We start from the raw sequence: 22210 nt of genomic DNA on the forward strand, positions 1-22210 counted from the left end.
AAATAAATAAAATTGGAAGTATATTATTAATTATAAGTACTGTCCACAGTATATGTAGATACTTAATATTTTTTGCAGCAGAATGATTCCTCTGATGAATTATCATCCAGATTTAGTGAAGAGGAACTGCAGTATGTATGCTATATAAATTAGGTTGGTAATTTCTTTGATTATACTGTAGTACAGTAGTGGCCATCTACTGTATATTCAATATAATTAAATCACTTCAACTATTTATGGTTAGAGGAGCTGCAACTCCCAACTGGGATTCCTCTTCATATATGCATTTGTTTATAGTAACATTTTTTAGTTGCTTTTTTCCATGTAAAAAATGTAGAGAAGCTTTAAAAAGTAATCCGCAAGAAGTGCAAGTTAAACTCCCTGAGCTCAAGTGCCATGGGAAGAGTTTCCTTTAAATGAGGGGAAAAAAAAGAAAATGAAAAGAGAAAAGCTTGTTTGTGGAAGGGGACAAGGATGAGGCAATTGCTGAGAGCTCTGACGTCAATGATGTTCCTCTGGCCAGCTGCCATGGGCTGAAACAACTGCCAGGCCTGGACTCTGTTCAAGCGTGCGTATTTGATGTGGTGTGAGGCAGTCGTTGCTGTGGAGACTGTACTGTACACTGTGATTTCAGAATGTGCTTAGAGCAGAGCAGCTTGAAATTTGGGGGTCACTTGGATACTTTGCTGTTTTGTTTTCTGTGTTATTTCTTCCTCAATTACTGTTTCACTTCATAATTTGACAAATGTACATTTTGTTTTGTAGATTCTAAAAGACAATTCCCTCAGCTCAAATGAAGCTGGCATGCATACTGACTCTTAAAATCAACTGCCTTTTCCCCCCATGAATGAAGCTTTGTAGAAATGAAACCCCACTAGTGAGAACATATGTGTATTTTAGGAATATTAATACTGCCATAAGAGATCATTGTTGGCATTTTTATCTGTTTTTCTTGGAGCTATTTACGTGTGACATGCAAAACAGATTTTTTGCATCTTATACCCTCCTTTTTCTTCTACGTCTGGCAGTAGCAGGGTCAGAATTATTTTGAGCATGAGAGCACAAAGTGGACCCCTTTTTCTAGAAAGAATTATAATCTTTTTTAGAGTTCATCCTCTTAGAAAGAGCTTTCTAAATGCATAATGTGAACATGGCATGACATTTACAAGAGATATTTCCAAGGATATGTAATTTACTAGCAGTTTCAGGGATTTTTGCTGGTTTGAATGTCGCCGTAGTCATTACTGTCCAATTCCATATCGCTCTGCAGCCTCCCCATCACATCCGTATTACTAAAAGTGGCTCCATCTGAGTGCCTCTAAGAAGCAAAGTTCATAAATGTCTAAAAATGTGTAAAATTGCATAGTTGGAAAACTATTTAGAAATTGTGTAGACGTAAGCTTTCATTAAAAGGATGAAAGCTTAATCGTTATTTCTTTTAATATAATGTATGCTGTGCCACTTCAGGGAGCATTGAAGTGCTCTGTGCATCTCTAACATACGGTATGACGCATTAAATTTCAGGTACAGCAGTAACAGGTATTACTAGCACTATCATTTCACTATCGTTTCGTTTCTTCCATTGGCCCAGTTGCTGAGAGCTCTTGAGCCAAATGCAATGAAGTGTACACATTGAACTACCACTGAATACACCTTGAACCATCTGTATATTGTGAGACAAATAGAGCCGCCTATCTCTTTTTAATTACAATGCCGCTGTCTAACGTTTAAGATTAGAAATTAGCTTTACCCTTGGTCAGTGCTATCTGTAGGTGTAGGTGTTGAAATATTATACAATAGGCACTCAGCATTGTTATTAATGTAACTACTCAACGAATAACATAAAAACAAACATTTCATCCTAGAACTGCTGCTGTGCAAAAAAATAAAGTACCTTAAATAAACTACTGCTGCATTATAAATGGTAGTTTTAAAGCTTTTAAAAATTGGCTTGATAATCAAGAACTTTCTTCAAGTTAAGCAGGCAAAAATTAGTTTTTCCTTATAATTTCTTAATAATTTGCTTCACAGTATTTACAAGATTAGTGCTATCTTTAGGCTTTTGTCAGGACATGCTAAATAGATGTAATGTGTGGCAAAATATTAGGATTTTCATGAAGATGGAAGTTTTGATAAAACATGTGACTTCTAAGTGTATTGCACACTTTAGTCTGATTAGCCACGTTATGGTGAGTCCTCAGTGGATCTTGGAAGAACAGTTCATGTGTAGTCTTGAATCCTTCTGGTGGTAGTTTTTTTTGGGGGGGAGTTTTTAAATATATTTTAAATGTCTGTATTACTATGCAGTGTATTATAAACCAGGAATGGACATCTCTGGCTGGACTTTTTTATTTTCATTTTTATGCATTATTAGGACCTTAAAAAACAGGTAATGTGATATTCTAACTAAATATTCAATCGTACTAGGCAAAAAATCAAGAGCAGGCTGTGACCCCCAAAAGGCTGAACGTCCAGTGCCATAAATGTTTCATTATTCCAGGCCTTCTCTATGTTTAAGAAGCTCAAGTATAGATCACCTGTACTGCTGCTTTTGTGTTTAACGTCTTTTGGGAAGTGAAAAAAGAAAATGTGTTTAAAAAACATTTCATCGCTACCCTCGCCCAGATGATCACGAAGCCGAGTGAGCCAAGTAGGCAGCACGAGAGCCACCCTGAGGAGACAGAGGAGGAGCTGAGGGAGCACCAGGCCCTGCCTGACCAGGCGTGTGGGGCCAGCGAGGTGAAGGATGGCTTGCCACATGGAGTACGGGTCAAGCAAGAGCCTCTGGAGAATGAGGAGGAGGAGCAGCAGGAGGAGCTGGAGCATCGCAAGAGGCAGGCCGAGCAGGAGCTCCTCTTCAGGCAGGTGGGTACAAGGACTGGCGGGGCACTTGTGTTTCAAAACAATTTAGTTCAACCATTCTTTTGTTGTTAATGCCACTATTTTAAAATTTCCATGGAAGTGTACAATTTAGCAGTCCTGGGCAGTTTGTGAGGTTCTTGATTCAAGAAAACAGATAACTAATTTAATGGAAAAGGAAACATAATGTTCAAGGCCCTAGCAGTGCAAGGAAATAGGGCTAAAATGATGGTCCTGGCCTCTGTTTTCAACATAAAGCACTCTAGATGTTCAATATACAGTACTGTATATACTGAGAACCATCTGCATGTTCTCCAGCTGTTGATTAACTTTTGTCTTGGCAGTGTATTGAAACAAATAAAATACCACAAGAAACAAAGGTCACAATCCAGAGCATCTTTCAAGTGGAGAAGAAATTAAAAGAAGTCTAGTGTCTGTGAGCATCAATTATGATAGAATGACAGACATACCAAAAAAGAACAAAACTATAGAAACTTGTGCTTAATGAGACATGCCGTCCTGTTCTGTTAATATGATGCCTTCTTATTTATATAAGCACTGCATTTTCTTGCAGTAACTGGCTAAAATGAAGAGCAGTAAAAAAAAAGGTTTTAGAAGCACTTTTCAAGTTTTTCTGAATGGCTTATAACCCACACACCCACACATACCACACATAAGTTTAATATGTTCTGTGTTCACCAGGGGGCAGCATAAAACTTATATACCCAGATGAGTTTCAAATCTGAATACAGTTTGACAGAGACAGAGCTTTAGGCCACAGCAGTTTTATGCACTTTTTAGAACATCTAGCCAAGTTGGAGTGTAAGATATATAAGCTTCTTGAGCTCTTTTTTTTCTTTATTATTATTTTCTGACCCCTTCAACACCCTCCCACTCCTCGCTCTCTCAGAGAGAGCAAAGCTCAACAATGCTTTCAAAGCCCCCTTTGGCTGTTTTAAGCAATTATAACTCTTGAAACTGCACTGCATCATTTGGTGTTAAAGAAGTCCCCAGTGGTTTTGTTAACAGAGGTAGTTTTCCTGGTACCTGCCCTGTGTTGGGTTCTCGAAACATGTTTTTCAGAATTGCTTTGCCTCGTTAAATTGTGTCCATGTTAAATAAACTCTCTCAGGGAGTCACTGTTTGCTGTTTATTCCCAAACTGGGAAAAAAAGACTCAACCTCTGAAATAGCACCTTGGGAGACTTTAATATGGACTAGGGGGACATGTTGCACTTTGCGGAAGGTAACATGACACTTCACACATTTACTCTCTCATTCATTCATGCATTTGTAAGGTGTTATAGTACTGCACATACCCAGTAGTAATTTAGAAATGTCTCTGTATAGATGTACTGTATGTGTGTACATGTTTATTACTTAACAGGTAATATATGTTAACTTTTTTTTAAGTTTAAGAGCATATGCACTTAATACAAAAGGGTAGAATATGGTCATTTTAGAGCTTTAAATACAGTACAATGGAAATGGTAAAAAATAGATTTCCAGGATTCAGTTTGATTTCAATGTGCAAAAGTGATGTCTTCGAATATAAATTGAAAATAACATACTGTATATACAGTATGAGGTTGTGTACTGTATATTGTAGTAATTGAAACTAATCCATAGCCTTGAGCTGAAATTCAAAACCATAATGTTTGAAACAAATTCATCTTTTATTTATAATGCTTTTTATTTCCCTTTGAGTCTCAAGGTGTATCTTAATTTCACAACTACACATAATTATCTTTTATCCCTTGGGTCTACATTATTCTGTTTCAAGGCCTACATATTTTCATAAGAATGTAATACTGATACTGTATTTTTTTTAGTTTTTCATTTCAGTACTATTTAAAGGTACATGTCGCTGTCACTGAGACTAATATTGTACAAAGTTGTTAGCTATCAAGTGTAACAAGCATTTCTCACTTAATTCCTTTATTGTCCCAGATGATAATTTGCTTTGCAGGCAGGGAAAAGTAATTACATATAATACATTTAACACAACATACACCCATAACAAATAAGAAACATACATGCTTAAGATGAGAAAAAACTCATGTCAACATAGGATATACAGTAGATATAGATTAACTCTAGTTTTTTAAGTGTTATTTGTATAATGTTGTTGACCCTGTGTCTTTGTAATTTTTGTCTTGTTTTGAGCAGCAAGCCCTCTTACTAGAGCAGCAGAGGATCCACCAGCTGAGGAACTACCAGGCCTCACTGGAAGCTGCCGGGCTGTCTGTGAACTTCGGAGGCCATCGCCCCCTGTCCAGAGCACAATCATCCCCCGCTTCTGCCACCTTCCCTATCACCGTCCAGGAACCCCCCACCAAACCACGCTTCACCACTGGTCAGAGTGCAAGACCGTGTTGATCTCTGTGTGTGTGCGTGCGTGCGTGCGTGCGTGCGTGCGTGCGTGCGTGTGTGTGTGCACGCGCGCACGCGCGCCTGCCTTTAATTCACTTGTAGTGACATTGTCCATATGTTTGAGCCACATTTGAGTGTACAGTAATTTTACATAGATGTTTTTCATGTAATCCTTTAAGCCCTTTATATAAAATATCTTTCACCTTGGGAAATGCACAAGAAGATTTTGAAATAATATAACACCAATATAATAGAATTCGGAAGTAGTGAGAAATATTAAAATTAAAATCACGTACGAGATGCCACAAAAATGCATAATTGTAAAATGTGTTACAATTTTGATTATTTGATAAATTTCTTATGTACAGTAAGAGTTCAAAAACCCCTTATGAAACATCCTAAATAATTTACGCTTTTATCATGATACACATATCATATACGAATTGTCTGCAGTAATTTCCAGTATGTGTTTCATTTGCAATGATGCAGTTAATTTTTGCAGTTTTGCTGCAATTGCAACTTGTATAGAATCTTTTTTGTAGGTAGCCTAATGTGCATTATCATGCCATTTCTTTGTCATGTGACTAAAGTCAGCTTTACAGTTGGAGAATCAAGCTGCTTAAAGCTCCTCTTGGCTTTTTTATAGCCATGAAATTGCATTCCAAGTTAGCCCTTTTTAACTGTGATTGATGTGTTCTCACTCGGAGGGCTAATCAATTGTCCTTGAATGCACTTCTGTATCTTGCACTCACTCAGCATGCTGCGCATACTGATGAAAGCTCAAACGAAAAACTTGTAGGAGAGTTGAACTAGACGTACAGAGATACGCTTCCGGCTGCGATAGCTCATAGTTTCCTCAGACTAGGAATTAGAAAAATTGGCAGATATTTGATTTGTTTCTGCTATTGCATTTAGCATTTTGTCATGAAAACTGGCAGTGACTAATATATATTTATTGTTGTTTGGCGATTGCCATGAAAGGCACATTCTGATTAAAAGGTCTCAGGTGTCCTTCCATGCTTGGAGGTCAGTTGATGTGACTCTCTGCGCATGTCCCGCAGGCCTGGTGTATGACAGCCTGATGCAGAAGCACCAGTGCATGTGTGGCAATACCAACACACACCCGGAGCACGCCGGCCGCATCCAGAGCATCTGGTCCCGTCTGCAGGAGACCGGCCTGCGCGGGAAGTGTGAGGTAAAACCACAGAGCCTTTTACAGCCCTTCTGGGTAGCCATGCCTCATCTCCTGTGCTTTCATAAACCTACTGACCACATGCAACAGCTCCGGTAATTGCACATGCAAATCACATGTGAAAGAAGACATGGCTTCATTAAGTTTGAACTGAACACATCGATGAAATGAATTGCCATATGAAGATGGCAATTTCTTTTTTAAGTGAGTGAAGAAAAAATTAAAAACACTTTTGAAGGTAGTTCAGATTGTATATATACTGTATAATTAAGCAGTCTTTGTGTATTCAAAAACTCTTTTCGTATTCAAAGTGATATCTGTCCATCGATTTCTTATAACTTCCATTTAACTACAGTAGTTTGTTTCAACAGCAGAGGGCAGCATTAAACCACTCAATAGTCTTATACTGTAGTCCACATATTGATTAAATGTCTGAAACTAAATGTTTTTTCTAGGATATTCGTGGGACAGTTACGGGTTGACTATTGAAAAATGGACTTCTTGTAGAAGAATGAAATTTGCCAATTTAGAAATTGATTTTGGAAAAGAAATATAATATGCTTTAGACTTGACAACTTAGGAAGTGTGGCTGAACTTCACTTCTGATGTTCGGCATTTTTCTAAATTAAGGGAATAGTTTCTGAAATTGAATTTTAGGTTGTGTCCAGTGTCAGGTAGAGAAAGGTGTCTTAATAATTTTAAATTATTTAACTTAGTGCAGTTAAGTTGTTTATTATAACAAACTGAAAAATATTAACAGATAGAATACAGTTTTCTAGCATTGCTTTATAGACTACAAGTCTAGCATATTATTTTCTAGATTCTCCTAAAGAAATTAGCTCATTTTATAACTGCAGTGTTTTATACTTTGCACTACATCCACTCCAATGAGTTTCAATGTCAAGACGAAGTTCAGTCATGATGGATCTGTTTATTATTCTACAAGAGAAACCTCTCAAACATGGCTCAATTAAAGGCAGGCATTACTCTTAATCTGTTGCACAGGGGCTGCTTAAAACAGAATCTTTATTTTAACTAGCTGTCATCGTATATTTTCTGGTAACATGCTCACTTTCTGACAGTTTTTACTTCTCCTGCTATTAAATTTGAGATTTAGTGCTGCATTTTGCAGGTGTAACCTTTCTTTTTACCATAACAGACGTTAGCCATGTTCACATCTATCCTTTGTGACCAGAACACCTCTATTGTTAGTAAGAGGCTAGTTTATGTTGGAAACATGCCACTGCATAAAATGACAAAAGAGGAAAAATAACTTTTTATGGAAAGAGTCCAGTTTCCTTTGGGTAACATTTTGATTTGTGGTGCAAACTTGTAATGCAACACCTCTTGCAAAAATTTAAAGAATTTTCCCAGTCAGTGACTTTGGGCTGAGGGCTTCACCAGTGTTAGAATGAAAGAGCGGTGTTTTTTTTGCAGATTACTTGGAACCTGCAACATGTATTTATGTATTTAAATCTTTAAATACAGATTTATTCATACCCCAAATGAAATAGAAGCAAAAAACATAAACTGATTTACAGATTGGGTGTGTTCTTCTTAAAATGTCTCTAAAAATGTTATGCTGTGATTGTAATAAAATTCTCCAAGGCCAAGTCATGTTTGCCATTAATAATTGAATTCCAGAAAATACAAGGTTCACATTTGTTCGCACTTCTAAGTATTCCTTTAAATTTAATCCAACAAAAAATTCTACAATAACATTCTGCTCTTAGAACGTGCAATAGAAGCCTCCGGTATTATATAAAGGTCTCTAAAGCTTTCCTGTTTCCCTAGGGTATAAAATGTAGCACACTGAAGACATTTTGTAGTAGCATGCTTTATCGTGTTTAAGGTCAGAGAGCTCTCCAACAATTACATGCAAATAATGGTTGACCTCCATAGTTTGGGTGATGACTATAAAAGAATAGACATTAACCTACACTTTCCACTGGAGCTTCTATTATTAAGACATTTAAGGCTATATGTACAGTAATAGGTCTAATCCATTCTTAAAAAAAAGAAGAAAGAAAACACATTTCGGCCGTGGAGCCTTCTTCAGGTGTCATATCTGTACAGTATAGTGGTGGAGGTGTCGTGGTCAGCATTGCTACCTTGCAGGGCTTGTGCCCTGGGTTCAATCCTTGACCTGGAGTACTATCTGAGTTAGTATGTGCTCCCCGTGTTCAAGTAGGTTTCCTCCAGGGGATCCTGTTTCTTCTCACAGTCCAAAAATATGCTGGTAGGTTATTTAGCTTCTGGGAAAATTGGCCCGGTTGTGAGTATTTGCACGTCTGTGCTCATGTCTGTCTGCCCTGTAGCGGACTGGTGTCCCTTCCAGTGCGTACCCTGCCTTGTGTTGCTTGCAGGGATAGGCTCTGGCTCCCCCAATACCTTGAATTGGAAGAAACAGTTAGAAAAATAGATGGATAAATGGTATAGTGGCAACTCTCTCAAGAAGAGGGTGCAAGTCAAGGCTGTGAGACAAGTGGTTCAGGAGATAACCATTAACCTAGTGGCAACAGCTGGTGAAATCCAATTTACAAATTAATACAAATGGCAAAGTGTCAACTCACTGACTGCTTTCTTGTCTTGGGTTACGCAGTGTATCCGTGGAAGGAAAGCCACTCTGGAAGAGCTGCAGACAGTCCACTCAGAAGCCCACGTCCTGCTCTATGGAACAAACCCACTCAGGCAGAAATTGGACAGTAAGAACTCACTAATTGCAGTGCAAGACTCTCCTCATATGCTTCAATCTGACCTGCCTGCAATCAGCCAGGTCTCTGAAACAAGAAATAGGAACTCAGGCTGAGAAGAAGTGAAGGCCAAAACAGATATCCAAACTGCTATGTACTGTATGCAACTACAGGGATTTATCTCTAGAGTTTCCTCATTCAGTAACACTATTAAAGGAATCATCTGAGCTTACTTTAATCCATGCAGTTTACATCATCAAATCTTCCCATGTATCACCATGTACTACAGACATTATTTACTAAAAACCTAAAGGAACATAGAGATGTGTTTCTAGATTTCTGAAAGACGTCTCATTTTTCTATGATGTGATTCATTTTACTTTCATCAGTTGTAGCAGTGATTGAATCTTCCCCCAAGATGCCTTTCATGATTATCACCTTTCTAGTGCCAGTAAAGACCTAATTTTCCATTACTTCATTCTAAGTTCTTTTTAGCAGTGATTACACCATTCCTCATATAATGACAAATTCACTTTATCATCATTCACATTACTAATGAGATCTGAAATTGATAGCTGCTTGAAATGCTTCTCTCTGAAAAATTGTTGGTTAATAAAAGATGACAAAAAGCAAAGCACCGAGCAAAATCAAGTAAGAGGCTTGACAGATTATGTTGAAACAATGCATTTACATTTAAATGCCTTAAGAGGCTGAAACATAAAAAAATCTATTCATGTATGAAAAAATTAGAGACCAGTTAGATTGTCTGATTTTACTTTGTCAGTGTAAATTTGTCTCTTGTCACATTTTTAGTTGAAATGGTAATTAGAAAGACTAAAAGTCTTCTAGTGTTTGTTCCTACAGTATTTCTGAAGACTCCTGTCCTCATTCTTTCCTGTCCAGTAACCTAACACTTTTTGTCCCTCTTCTCCCAACTCCACAGGTTCTGTGACACCCATGTTTGTGAGGCTGCCCTGCGGTGGTATCGGAGTAAGTCTTTTCTTTTAAAGTGTAAATAATGTTCTGTTTGTTCTCCCCATTCCAGTGGTAACAAAAATTGTTGCTTTGCTTTCCACTGAGCGGGTAATTGTGACCAGATGTGTTTTACAAACAACTGTGTGCAAGGGGGAGTGGGGGTTTGTGTATTTAAAGGGGGCTGGAACACGAGGGAACTTCTGTCTTGGGGAGTTGTGTTGGGGAGTAATAATAACTGGATGTGTGCCACATCTTTTCCATACAATAGTTTAGTAGGCAATCAGAATATTACATGCATTATTAGTATGATATTACACAAATTATTATGAGTAGACTACAACTGGCTGATAATGCAGTGAATCAGTCTTTAGATATTAAATTCAAAGAAGTCGTCTTGCAGTTGAATTTTATGTAGCTTTCAGACAAGCTTTCAAGAATAGTAGTTGCAGGTTTACATTCGAGACACCTGTCAAGATCCAAGACAGCCATATGTGCCTGAAATTAAAGTCAGATCTTACTGTAGATTGTAAGAAAATGAAAACTGATGGATACATGATATATATGTATAGGTGTTATTTGCTACAGGGTGGAAGACAGTCTGACGTGTAATTTAAAAACCTTTTATGAGGACGTTTCTGGTTCAGACCCTGTCTCTTTCACTGACTGCATGTTACCTTAAGAACATTACTGAATCTTATCTACTGAAATTCTATCATTTGAGTACGACGTAAATTCCTTTTGTTCGGAGTTCACAGCAGGTGTTCATTCATGCTTCATTTTTAGTCCCTCTGGTCCCTTTAAGCTACTTTGGGTGAAGGTTTCCACTGAGCAACTCATATATATTTTAATATTATAAATCTTGAGCTTATTATTTATTGATTTATGAAAATGTTTTCCAAAGCTTAAGGCTGAATAATTCTGAAGACTTTTTCCTTGTTTTGATCTTTGATCTTGTACTAGATCTAGCCCCAGAAACTCTATACAATTTTAAGTCTTTATTAAAACTGGCCAACATACAGTAACTCAGTGAATTAGACAAATCATGTCAGTCCAGATATACTTTTAATGATGTCAGGGAAGATCAGCATTTTTTAATCATATGAAACATAAAGTACAATGTTCCATTCTTTTAGTTGGGAAAACTAAAAATTTAAATGGTACTTATATTATTTTTGGACCACAAGTGTACATTTGCTGACAAAATGACATTCGCCTGGTTCAAGTACAATCATTAGAAATCAATCATCTTGTTTCTGTGACAGGGAATAACAGACCTCCACCTGCCACCCTGTAGCTTTATTCTATCCGCAGTAAACATGCCTCATTAGTCTTTAAAAAAATGACTTTTGTTTGAGGCTTTTTCATTGAACTGATATAACACAGACTTACATTGCCTCTGAAGAGCACCAAAGCGATGCTGGTGAGAAACAGCAGGCTCTGGCTTCTTTTATGGAAATGGAACAAAATTGTTGTCTTCCTGACTCTTTGCACAAAGGCTACACTTTGAAAATTACCCTGTCAGAATGAGGATAAACGGCATTTATTCATTCCAACACGCTCTGCCTTCTCCCTCGCTCATTCTCTCTCTCTGCGCTCTCCAAGTAGTTTTGTATCGTAAATGCACCGCAGCCTCGTAATTCGTGGCAAAGTCATTCTTGGCCAGACTTTAAAAGACTGGAGGTTTTACACTGCCTTCAAGCAAGTCATGCCATTGAAAGCAAAATTCATAAATTGTAACAGAAAATGTATGCCGAGTGGAGTGAAGTCTCTATGGCTTAGGCTTACCATGACTCTGGACGTTTACTAGAATTAAAAACAAGATTTTTTTAATATTTGCCTTATTTTTTTCTTTATTTTGCTGTGTCCTTCAATTAAGGTTATTTCTCAACAATAAAAGATGACCTGCATTTTACGAGGACTGTAAAGCTCATAAAGTGTCCAACCTATTGTCAGGTTCCAAAAGAGCTGCTAATGTCCCCCTAGTACAGTTGACTCCTTCAATTTAGAAAAAAGAAAATAAAAAATACACATAACTATAAACCTATGTATACTGTAAAAACCATCAAAGAAATCTTTACTTCCAAAGCGTAAAGTAAAGAAATCTTTACTTTGTGATCTCTGAAAAGCAGGCACTTTTTTAAAATGGGGAAACATGAATTTGCAGACAAATAAGTGGGATTTGCATTATAGCAGGTCTGCATTGTTTTTAATAAATGATTTATTCTGCATTAAAACTTTCAAGCAAGTGGGTCAATTTCAAGAATTTCAATTTCAAGAAAGTATAATAAAGTTAATGGTTTCTCAATTATTTCTTTTCTGATTTGGAAAAAAAAAATCTATGGCTGCTAGACACTGCCCTAAATTGCACCCTGGCTAAATAGAAAATACTGGAGTCTTGGTGTTAAGTGGCTATCTTTGAAAAATTGTAGGTCTACAGTATCTGTGGTAAGAAAGCAACACCACTAACTGCTTGCTTTAGGGCAAGCGTGTGTAAGCATAATTAGCAGTGACTAAAGACTACCTGATGAATGGCTGCCCTATGTCTTGACCACTTTGTGAATTCCCAGTTGGAATTTGATCTTTTGCCAGGTTTCCGTGTCAAATGTTTGTTCTTCATGTTCAGAATAAATGCTTGTTCGTTCCATCACTATTGGGAACAAATTCCCGGAATGCCAGTGTGTGTTCTTCTAAGGCCAGACACATCTTTTCAACATTTATTGAGTGAGCAGTGCAGCAGACACAGATGTGTCAAGAGACCTTTTTTCTCAGTTTAGGTTAGTAGCCAATGCAGGCACCACAAATTGAAGTGCAGAGGACTAAGTGGCATGTGTAAAGACAAAGTCAGTTGTTCAGTCCAACTGTGATATAAAATGTACATGTCATTGACTGTTTGGAGTCAATACAGGGTTCACAGAGAATCGTTGTCTTGATTCTCGTTGTGTTCTTCTTCGCTTGCTCAGCAATGAAGTCTTGTTTTGTGTTTTGCCAGGTCTCTCAAACCCACAGTACAATAAGTAGAATTATGCTGACAGTCTCTCTGTGTGTTAAGTAAATGTTATTCGCTATTTTAGACTAAAGCTGACAGTGCATAAAATATGAATCTGTTCCTCAAACAGTTCTCTGATCTTTTTTTACTCTTTTGTAGTCCGCTTGTTGATATAATTGGGGGAAAAAACATCCACAGGGTTAATGAAACTAAAATATAAGTATAAACATTTTAGCTTTCGGATAGCTGGTTGTGAATAAATGATATCTGAAAGTGTCACACAAGCTGAAGAGCATGGCATTTTCAAGAGTGGACTTCAGACCACTAGGCAACAATAATTTTCCTCTCCACTATATTTCCTTATAATGAGCATTTAAAAATATTTCTAGATATTTATATGGACTGATTCTAGAATAACAAAAGTAAACACAAATGATAGTTTAGTTTCAAGTAAAAAACAGTATTTGATTATTTAACACTGCAGTATATATTTAATATACTTTAATTTAATTTAATATAATATTTAATTTAATATACAATGTATCTTAAAATGATTGTAGCTTCTTGTTGTTCTTGTGAAAATGTAACACATTCCATAATTGAACACATTCCATAATCGATTTGAAAGCTCCATCAAATGTACACAAATGTTTTTCGTGTTGTGTGTTCGCAGGTGGACAGTGACACAATCTGGAATGAAGTTCACTCCTCCAGTGCCGCCAGGTTAGCTGTAGGCTCTGTCATCGAGCTCGTCTTCAAAGTTGCCTCTGGAGAGTTGAAGGTGAGGTAAAAAATATAAACCTGTATTCTGTATAGCTGCATTAGACATTTCGTTTTCTGTGTTAGTCTTAAAACAACCCTCCATTTGTAGACGGAGGTATGCATGTACCACAAATGTCCCTAAATTACTGTGGCTTTCTATTATTATAAAAGTATTTTTTTATATTAAGTTGAAAGTTCCCCTGAAATGTTCTCAAAATACTAGAGAGTACTTAGGGAAGTTGTCAGTTGCTACCATAATTATAGATTATACAGTATTATACAGTCAGAATGCATTATTATACAGTCTATGCAGAATAGATTTTCAATGTACAGAACAGAAATGGAAATGTCAACCTAAATACCCCAATGGTACTGTATGTGATTGGATTGTTAAGAATAAGTTCAAATAATTTAATTAGTGCCATTAATTGCTATAAATATAAGAACTTCAATGTTGTACTTTTAAGAAAAAGACATCTGCCTTTTCTTCTTTCTAAGAACATGAAGAGAAAAGTGCATAAAGGCAGTTTTCTCTTTATTTGTCTTTAGTGCACTTAAAGTATCATAGCTACGTTTCAAACATTTGCCATATAAAAGTCAGCAAGAATCACTTGGCATTATTCTTTCAGCACATATAAATGAGGTGAATAATTATAAACAGTTTGGTCCAATACTGGTTAACATTAACTTCCATTTACATTATACCTCCAGATTGCTCTTAAAAAGGAAATGTCTCCAAGGTTCTAATTAGCACCTTCATATGGATGTCTCCACTGTATAACTTCTAAAGGCAAATGCCTGCCTTCCTGTTTCTTTATAAGTGTTTGGCAATACAACAGAAATCCAGTGCAGTCATTTGAACACAGCATGTAGTGTACCCGACCAGGTACTGCTCTCATTTGATTTTATTAAGTTCAGCATTATTCAGTATATGAACAAGTAATAGGTTTGTTCCATGCTAAAAAGAGAAGAAAGAAAACACAGCGTTTTGGCTGTGGAGCCTTCTTCGGGTGTCACAAGTCGAAACGTTGTGTTTTCTTTCTTCTCTTTTCAGCGTAGAATAAACCTATTACTTGTTCCTTTGCAGCCTACACATGCTGACATAGCTCCCCACCTGAATTATTCAGTATATTACCATTAGGGCTAATGAAATATTTCAAGGCTTAAGAAACAATATACTGTGGTTTATAGTTTAATGCAAGTACAAGTTTGAATGTGTATATGCACAGTATATAGTCTGTTTCAAATTTAAATATGCCCTTGGTACAATGTAACAGAAGCAGGTTTAAAAAAAGTATGCATCATCTGGTAGCTTCACATAGCATGAGAAAAACAAAAACTGTAAGTGTCCTAGACTACCAATGGGTATTCAGGGAGGCAACACACAGGAAAAAAGTCAAAACCATGTAATTATTGGGTAAGTCAGAGAAATGTCCAGAGATAAAAGTAAAAGATTATAAACCTGACTCAGTAACTTCCTAGTTTCAAGTGTGGCATCAATCATCCAGAAGGTCAAAGCGATTGAAATGTACTGTATGCTACCCCAAAGATACAAGAAAATTTTATCCAAATGTGTTTTGTGAGACTAACTCACACACAAGGGCAACTTCTTCATATCAGAAATTGTCATCATCAGTATACAGAATCTCCGAGCCTGTCACTTGAAATGTTGGAGATTGGCTGGTTTTGCAACCCAATACGAAAGCAAATCTTGTCTTCTGTGATTAACGTACATCTTCACTTCTCCCAAAGGAAGTTCATTCTGCAGTGTACAGTAAGCTCACTTCAATGTGGCCGAGCATGGTTCTGATCTTGACCTGAAATGAAGAAAGCCCATGGTGATTCAGAGATGACACAAAAATAAAGTTTACAGTGCTACAAGCAATGCAGAATTTCTTTAAACTTCAGCTATTTAGCCATGCCTCCTGATGTATTGTGCAGTGAGACTGCTTCAGCATTGCAGCTCGTTCACTGAGGTGCTTCTTTAAATATTTAATGAAGCCGTTCATCTTGCCAACCATGACAAGTGTACTTTTGGATGTTACTCCTACCAATTTATCCCACTGCAAACGTTTCCTCTTTCACCACTTAAAAATCTGGGACAGTCAGTCTGACATGTAAGCAAGCAAGTGATGTGTTTAAAATGTTTCTGTTAGTCTGCAAATTAAAATGAAATATTGAGATATATCAGTCGCCTCTGTGTTTTCATCTAGAGCAGCTTAAAGGTGAATAAAACATTTTCTCCAGCTCTTAATTGTTTTCAGACATGCACCCTTATTATGGAAAGACAGACGTTCTTAAATATATCTTTTTCTGTGCAAAGAAGGTGACTTATTTCCATATTTATTTGGCAGTATTTTTCTAAATTGTCTTCAGAAAAAGGACATGATGATTTAGCAACAAGCTTAGCCACATTGGCTTACCATTAAAAAACCTTTGTTGACCCGTAAGCTATGTTTTGAGAGACATTTATTTTTGCTGGCGTTTTCCCCCACAATTCTTGAACAGGTATTACATATCTTTACCCACTTTCGAGGCAAACTATATATATTTGGGCACGAGTCATAGGTTAAAAGAAAAGCATTTCTAAATTTTAATATATTTGGACATTAACTCACACAAAATCTATTGTGAGATGAAAGTCTTATACAGTGTATCTGTTTACTTTTTTCATTTCTTTTCAAAGTTCCCCTTTAATTTGACTACCTTCCAATTCCAGTAGTGTTTGTGGTTTCCAAACTTTCATTATTTTATATGAATATAAAATAGTTTCTCACTTTTGCCTTCTTACAATTGAACATTGTAACAATATTGTAATAACATTTTCATTCACCTTAGACACTGTGCACACTAAATATGTAGGTTTCTTAAGGCATCACAATGTGCAGTTTAACTTGATGAAGCAGCTTTCATACAGCCTTCTTACAACATTGAATGTAACAATTTAACAATTGTAACAAACTGCAAGCAAACTGAATTATTAAACTGATAAACTTTCAATTGCACAAATATTTAGATAGCCTACCATAAAATACAGAATGAAGTGTTTTAAAGTAATTTCTAATATTATAAAACTGAATATATATATATAGATTTTGAATATAAGGAACAGGATTTCAAAAAAAAATCATTCTAAAATATTACTGCAAACATATAAGAGTCAGTGGTTTAGCCTATTGTATATATGCTTGAATCTTTTCTAAAAAATACAGTGACATACATAATATCAAATACCTCTGTCTCTTGAGCAAGATATCAGTCAGAAATATTGTTCAGCAGTTTGTTTTTGTTTTTGTTTTCTGTTTTTTCTATACTCAGTTATAAAATATAAATAGTTCTAACCTTATAATGTGGTATAGTGGAGATTGTTTTTTTCTTCCCTTACTGCAGTGTATAAAAATATATCACATTTTCTTCCTCCCACTGTCACCACCTTCTGAGATCATTATTCAGCCATACCACGAGTAAATCTATCACCTTGCACAATCATGTAAGAAGGAAATTAGAAGGAAACGTTTGTTTCATTTAATTTCGCTCTCCTAAGAAGCTGGTGCCTTGTGGTAAATTGACTTTCAAGCAGGTTGACAACCTAAAACATTATTTTGTAACATGGTTCATTTTTACAAAATAAAATCTGACTATTTATGCATATATGCAGTATAGGCTTTCCATGCAACCATGGATACTGGTTTTGATGCTGAGAGGGTTTGACTGTGTTGCTGGCAGTTTTTTTAGTTAGAAGACATTTGGAGTCTGCTGCTTCTGGTGGATCTGAAAGAGTTATCACTCACAGCAATTTTAGCTTCCGAAAGCAGTTTCTGTGCAAGGTAAAACACTGTAAAAGAAAAGAAAACTGTGTCATTTCAAAGTGCGATCTTGGAACTGGAAAACGATCTGCCTGTCAGTATGATTTAAAATAATCCTTTCAACCACAAAACTGCCAAATGTTTTTAAATCCGCCATACAATGTTATCAGATCTAAAAAAAAATTCTACCTACTCTAAAATAATAACCTCTTTATAGAAAACTTGAAACACAATAATAAATAGCAGCTGCTACAACAGTATTAAAATGTAAAAACATTTGCTCTGTCAATAAGTATTCTTACAGACCACTGTAGAAGGCCCCAATATTGCCAACTTCAAAACATAAACCTAAAACACTTGCACGCTACTAAGATGTCCTTGATAAAGATAGTGTTAAAATGAATAGGCTAAACTGAAGATATTCTCTAGCAAAACAGTCAGGAAAAATGGGGCTCTGTAAAAGAAGAGGAAGAAGATTTCTGTCTTGAAAAAGATTTAGTCTTAGTCTTAATGTACAGGATGCTGTCCACACGAGGACATAGCTCAAGAACACAATGGAGAAACATTTGTTCTTGTACCACAAGTGATATCTAACATCAGTCTTGCTGCTTGTTTTCAGAATGGCTTTGCAGTTGTCCGACCCCCTGGCCACCATGCAGAGGAGAGCACTCCAATGTAAGTTCAGTTTCCTGGAACATATTGAAGGTTTCTTCAATATGAAGTACTTGCTATCCATTTCACTATAGAGATTTCTTACCTGCAATGTTGTGCCAGTTTTACTAGCATTGTCAGATGCTAGCAAAATTGCTAGGTGCTAGATGTAACAGATGCTCCAGTAGAATAATAATAAGATCAATGCAAACACAGCACTATTGGTTTTGGATGAAAATTCTAATATATGGCCATATTATAATTTTTCTACTGAGAGATCACTAAGATTCCACCAAAATAAAGTCAAACTCTTAAGATTGCAGCAGGCTAGGGTCGAGTAGTGGTTGTGCGCTCAAATCCCAGGTGGGGTGCTCCTGTCCAAAACAAGGTATTTCATTTAAATCTCTCTGGTAAATGCCTTGTTTTTCAAATGGGTTTCCACAAGGTCACCGTAAATGCAAATTTGTTCTAAACTGATTGAAATCTAGGTAAACTTTTTTTTTAAAATTAGGCACCATTTTATTTATTTTCAATGATATCCGGATAAATACTGCAGTTAATCACAGATACTGCCAATAATTGCAGATGATAGATGATGGAAAGTAAATGTTGCATTATGTACTAATAATGTTACATCTTTGTTGTATGACACATGCCTGGAGTTGACATTATTTTTGTTTTCTCTTTAACTATAGGGGATTTTGCTACTTCAACTCCGTGGCCATTGCTGCAAAACTTCTGCAACTCAGACTCAATGTTAGCAAGATCTTAATAGTAGATTGGGTGAGTTATAGTGGTCTAGGAGCTTTTTGGATCAAAGCTTTTTAGATCAGCCTCTTGTATTAGAATTCTGTTTTCTTTCCTAATAAGTGATATAATGAAAAGTGTTAAGCTGATTAAACTTAAGGCCTTAATATTTATGGGTTATCAAGTAATTTAGAAAGATAATTCATTATCAACGTTTTCCATCATTTGTAGTCGGGACAAGCTGCATTTTTAATATTTTTTATTTGCAACCACACTGAACCTATTTATAAGTCCCTAAAGGGACAAATATTAAAGATTTGGCATGTAAATAGAAGTATGTTTATGAATGTAGCATTTTTTTTTGGAGACTACTCATTAGTCTATAGTAGGTCAAACACCATGTTTGGTGTTGAAAAACCTTTAAGGTTTTAGTATCATACTGTAATATTTTGGGTGACACGGTGGTGTAGTAGTTAACTGGTGTTTCATAGCTCTTGGATCCTGAATTTTATTCCATAGTAAGGCGCCTTCTGTGTAGGGCTTTAAGATTCTTACCGTGTTCACAATGGTTTTTGTCTTCCACCTTCTAAGGAATTGGTGGTCAAGTCAATTGGTGTCTGAAACGTGTGTGTGTGCCCTGCAGTGGATCTGTGTCCCTTCCTCATTGAACTACCTTGATAGACTGGTGTTACTGCATCTATAATAATCCCTATTCCTGACAGTGGATACTGTTTACTGCTCTACCACATTTATAATGATAAAGCAAATCCTCCTATTTCTTGAGAAGCTGCCTTGATTTTCATACTACTTATACATTTACCATGCAGTCAGAAAAATCATGTCTTGTTGGAATAAATCTTAAAAAGGAGATTTCTGTTGTTTTTGGTAAGATGCACTTTCAGTACACACTGTATAAAATGAAAATATTTCACATGTACAGCAAAGGAATGAAGATCACTGCAGTGTTGTATCTTAATGACTATGGGTTTCCAGATGCCTTTGAAGCAACTTTAATTTCCTCCTGTCTGTCGAAAAAATTTAGGATTATTAGCATGTCCTGTGCAGCATCAGAATCCATTTTTATTTTTTACATAAGAATTTTTTTTAAATCTGAGCTGTTAATGATACCAGTCATCACAATGAAAAGAACAGAAGAAATGCCATTGTTACATAAAATGCCCTGAGGATTACTTGCATGTATATTTATACTGTGTAAGTATTAAGTTACAGTACTGTGGAGAGTGATACATAATTTATTTTCTGTTATGTCTTATGAAAATTAATTTTAATGAATTCACTTGTTTTTTTCTGTCTTTGCACTCCACAATCAACTCTGTTTATTTATATATTAAAAATGTAACACATTTGTAAACTGAGAGCCTAAAACATAGGATATTAGGTGGAAGCAGCAACCTTTTTTTTCTGAATATTTCATGTTACAGTACAGCCTTTTTGAAAATGCCAATATAAGCACCTTGCCATCTGATCTTCTCAGATCTCAGAAGCTAAGCAAGGTTTGATCTGGGAATGGAAAAAACAGGTTGCTGCTATTTTGTGAGTTCATGTGGACCAAAAGGTGGTTCTCTTCCCTCTTGGCCAGAATTTCCAATGGAAAGGGCAGCACTTTCCTAGCAGCTCTGGGGCCCTGGGTTCAATTCTAGACCTACTGTAGGGTGCTCTGTGCATGGAGTTTGTGTGTTCTCCCCATGTTCGTTCGGGTTTCCTTCCGCAGTTCAACAATTCTACTGGTAGGTTAATTGGCTTCTGGGAAAATTAACCCTAGATGTCTGTGTGAGACTGTGATGTGTCTGTGTGTCTGCCTTGCAATTGACTGGAGTCTCTTCAAGGGTATAGTATAGTCCAGTATAGACTCTGGCTCCCCAGTGATCCTGAATTGGAAGAAGAGGTTAGAAGATGGATGGATGGATGTATGCCCTTGTATGGTGATCAGCAACACTGTGCTTATAGAGGATGCCATCCTTCGGATGAGTTATTAAACCAAGGTCTTGACATCTTGACCAATAAAGATCCCATGGCATTGTTTTGTTAAATCCAGTGTCCTGGCTAAATTCCACTCTGGACTTTTACAGTCTGGTCATCTTGAAGTCCCCTTGTAATTAATGAGAAATTCACAGTTTCCTGCTGGACAAGAACACTATATAAATGCAAGAATTTAAACAGCAGCAGTAAGTTTTCACAAGGTACAGCACTTGATTAAGTCTATGAGTTACAAATTAAAATCACATTTCACACAGTCTTACAAGAAAAGGTAAAGTAGAAATTGCTACTTCATGCAAATGTGTACTGTATGTGTTTAGTAATGGTAGTTTCTTGTGTGCATTGTTTTAGGATGTTCACCATGGCAATGGAACACAGCAAGCTTTCTATGGTGACCCCAATGTTCTTTACATGTCTCTCCACCGCTACGATGATGGCAACTTCTTTCCAGGCAGTGGAGCACCTGAAGAGGTAAAAGAAGTCTCAGAACAAGACAGTTTTAGTAAACCTCAATTTCATGGAATTATCACATATGCTTTAATGGAAATTCCTTCATTTTTTATGCATTTTCTAATAATTTCACTTTGGTTTCTTTTTGTTTCATTCTATGTAAATTATTTGTCTGTTACCACTGTGTATTTCAGTCTAAAACTCACAAAATCAATCTATGAACTGTGAAAGTTATTGATGAACATCACTTTTTATTAGAACAAATATATTTGTTCTATTTGACTATACATTAGCTAAATTAAATCCCGAAAAGGCCATCACTAAAAGGTAACCGAATTAAATGACAAAAGCAGTAGTATTACTTTAATTGAAAACATTTAGAAGTTTGTTATTCATAATAAAGGATAGTACCCTAATGTGAATAGGGTCCATAGAATTTATGGATTTGTTTGGGTGTTAAAACTTGTGATATAGAAAGCAAGATATGAGTAAAGTAACCTCTAAAACAATACTGATTCTTAAAAAAAGTACATTTTTATGGGAATTTGAAAGCTTATAATTGGTTGAACTTTGTCCCAGAATTAACCCTGCTTGAATGATGAAATGAAACAAGATAACAGATAAAGGAACCACTGGTCTAGCTCTTTGATTAGGCCCAATTTTGACTGAAATAGTTATTTTCAGTTTGAACAAATTGTCCCTGAAATGGTTCAGAAGTG

The 22210-nt window shown here is 36.3% G+C and overlaps 1 protein-coding gene across 7 annotated transcripts in view; it reads left to right on the forward strand.

Annotated features, from left to right (window-relative positions):
• hdac4 (histone deacetylase 4) overlaps positions 1-22210 on the forward strand; it is a 251755-nt gene that overhangs the window by 199860 nt on the left and 29685 nt on the right. For all 7 annotated transcript variants that reach the window (XM_088604975.1, XM_088604976.1, XM_088604972.1 and 4 more), the window contains 9 exons: positions 2626-2865; positions 5028-5214; positions 6293-6426; positions 9026-9128; positions 10060-10106; positions 13751-13858; positions 18265-18320; positions 18992-19079; positions 21393-21512. In XM_088604975.1, coding sequence (XP_088461101.1) covers positions 2626-2865; positions 5028-5214; positions 6293-6426; positions 9026-9128; positions 10060-10106; positions 13751-13858; positions 18265-18320; positions 18992-19079; positions 21393-21512 — 1083 coding nt within the window. The remainder of the gene's footprint in view (positions 1-2625; positions 2866-5027; positions 5215-6292; positions 6427-9025; positions 9129-10059; positions 10107-13750; positions 13859-18264; positions 18321-18991; positions 19080-21392; positions 21513-22210) is intronic.

The sequence above is a fragment of the Lepisosteus platostomus genome, chromosome 14, assembly GCF_059453375.1.
Source record: "Lepisosteus platostomus isolate fLepPlt1 chromosome 14, fLepPlt1.hap1, whole genome shotgun sequence".
Taxonomy (NCBI): domain Eukaryota; kingdom Metazoa; phylum Chordata; class Actinopteri; order Semionotiformes; family Lepisosteidae; genus Lepisosteus; species Lepisosteus platostomus.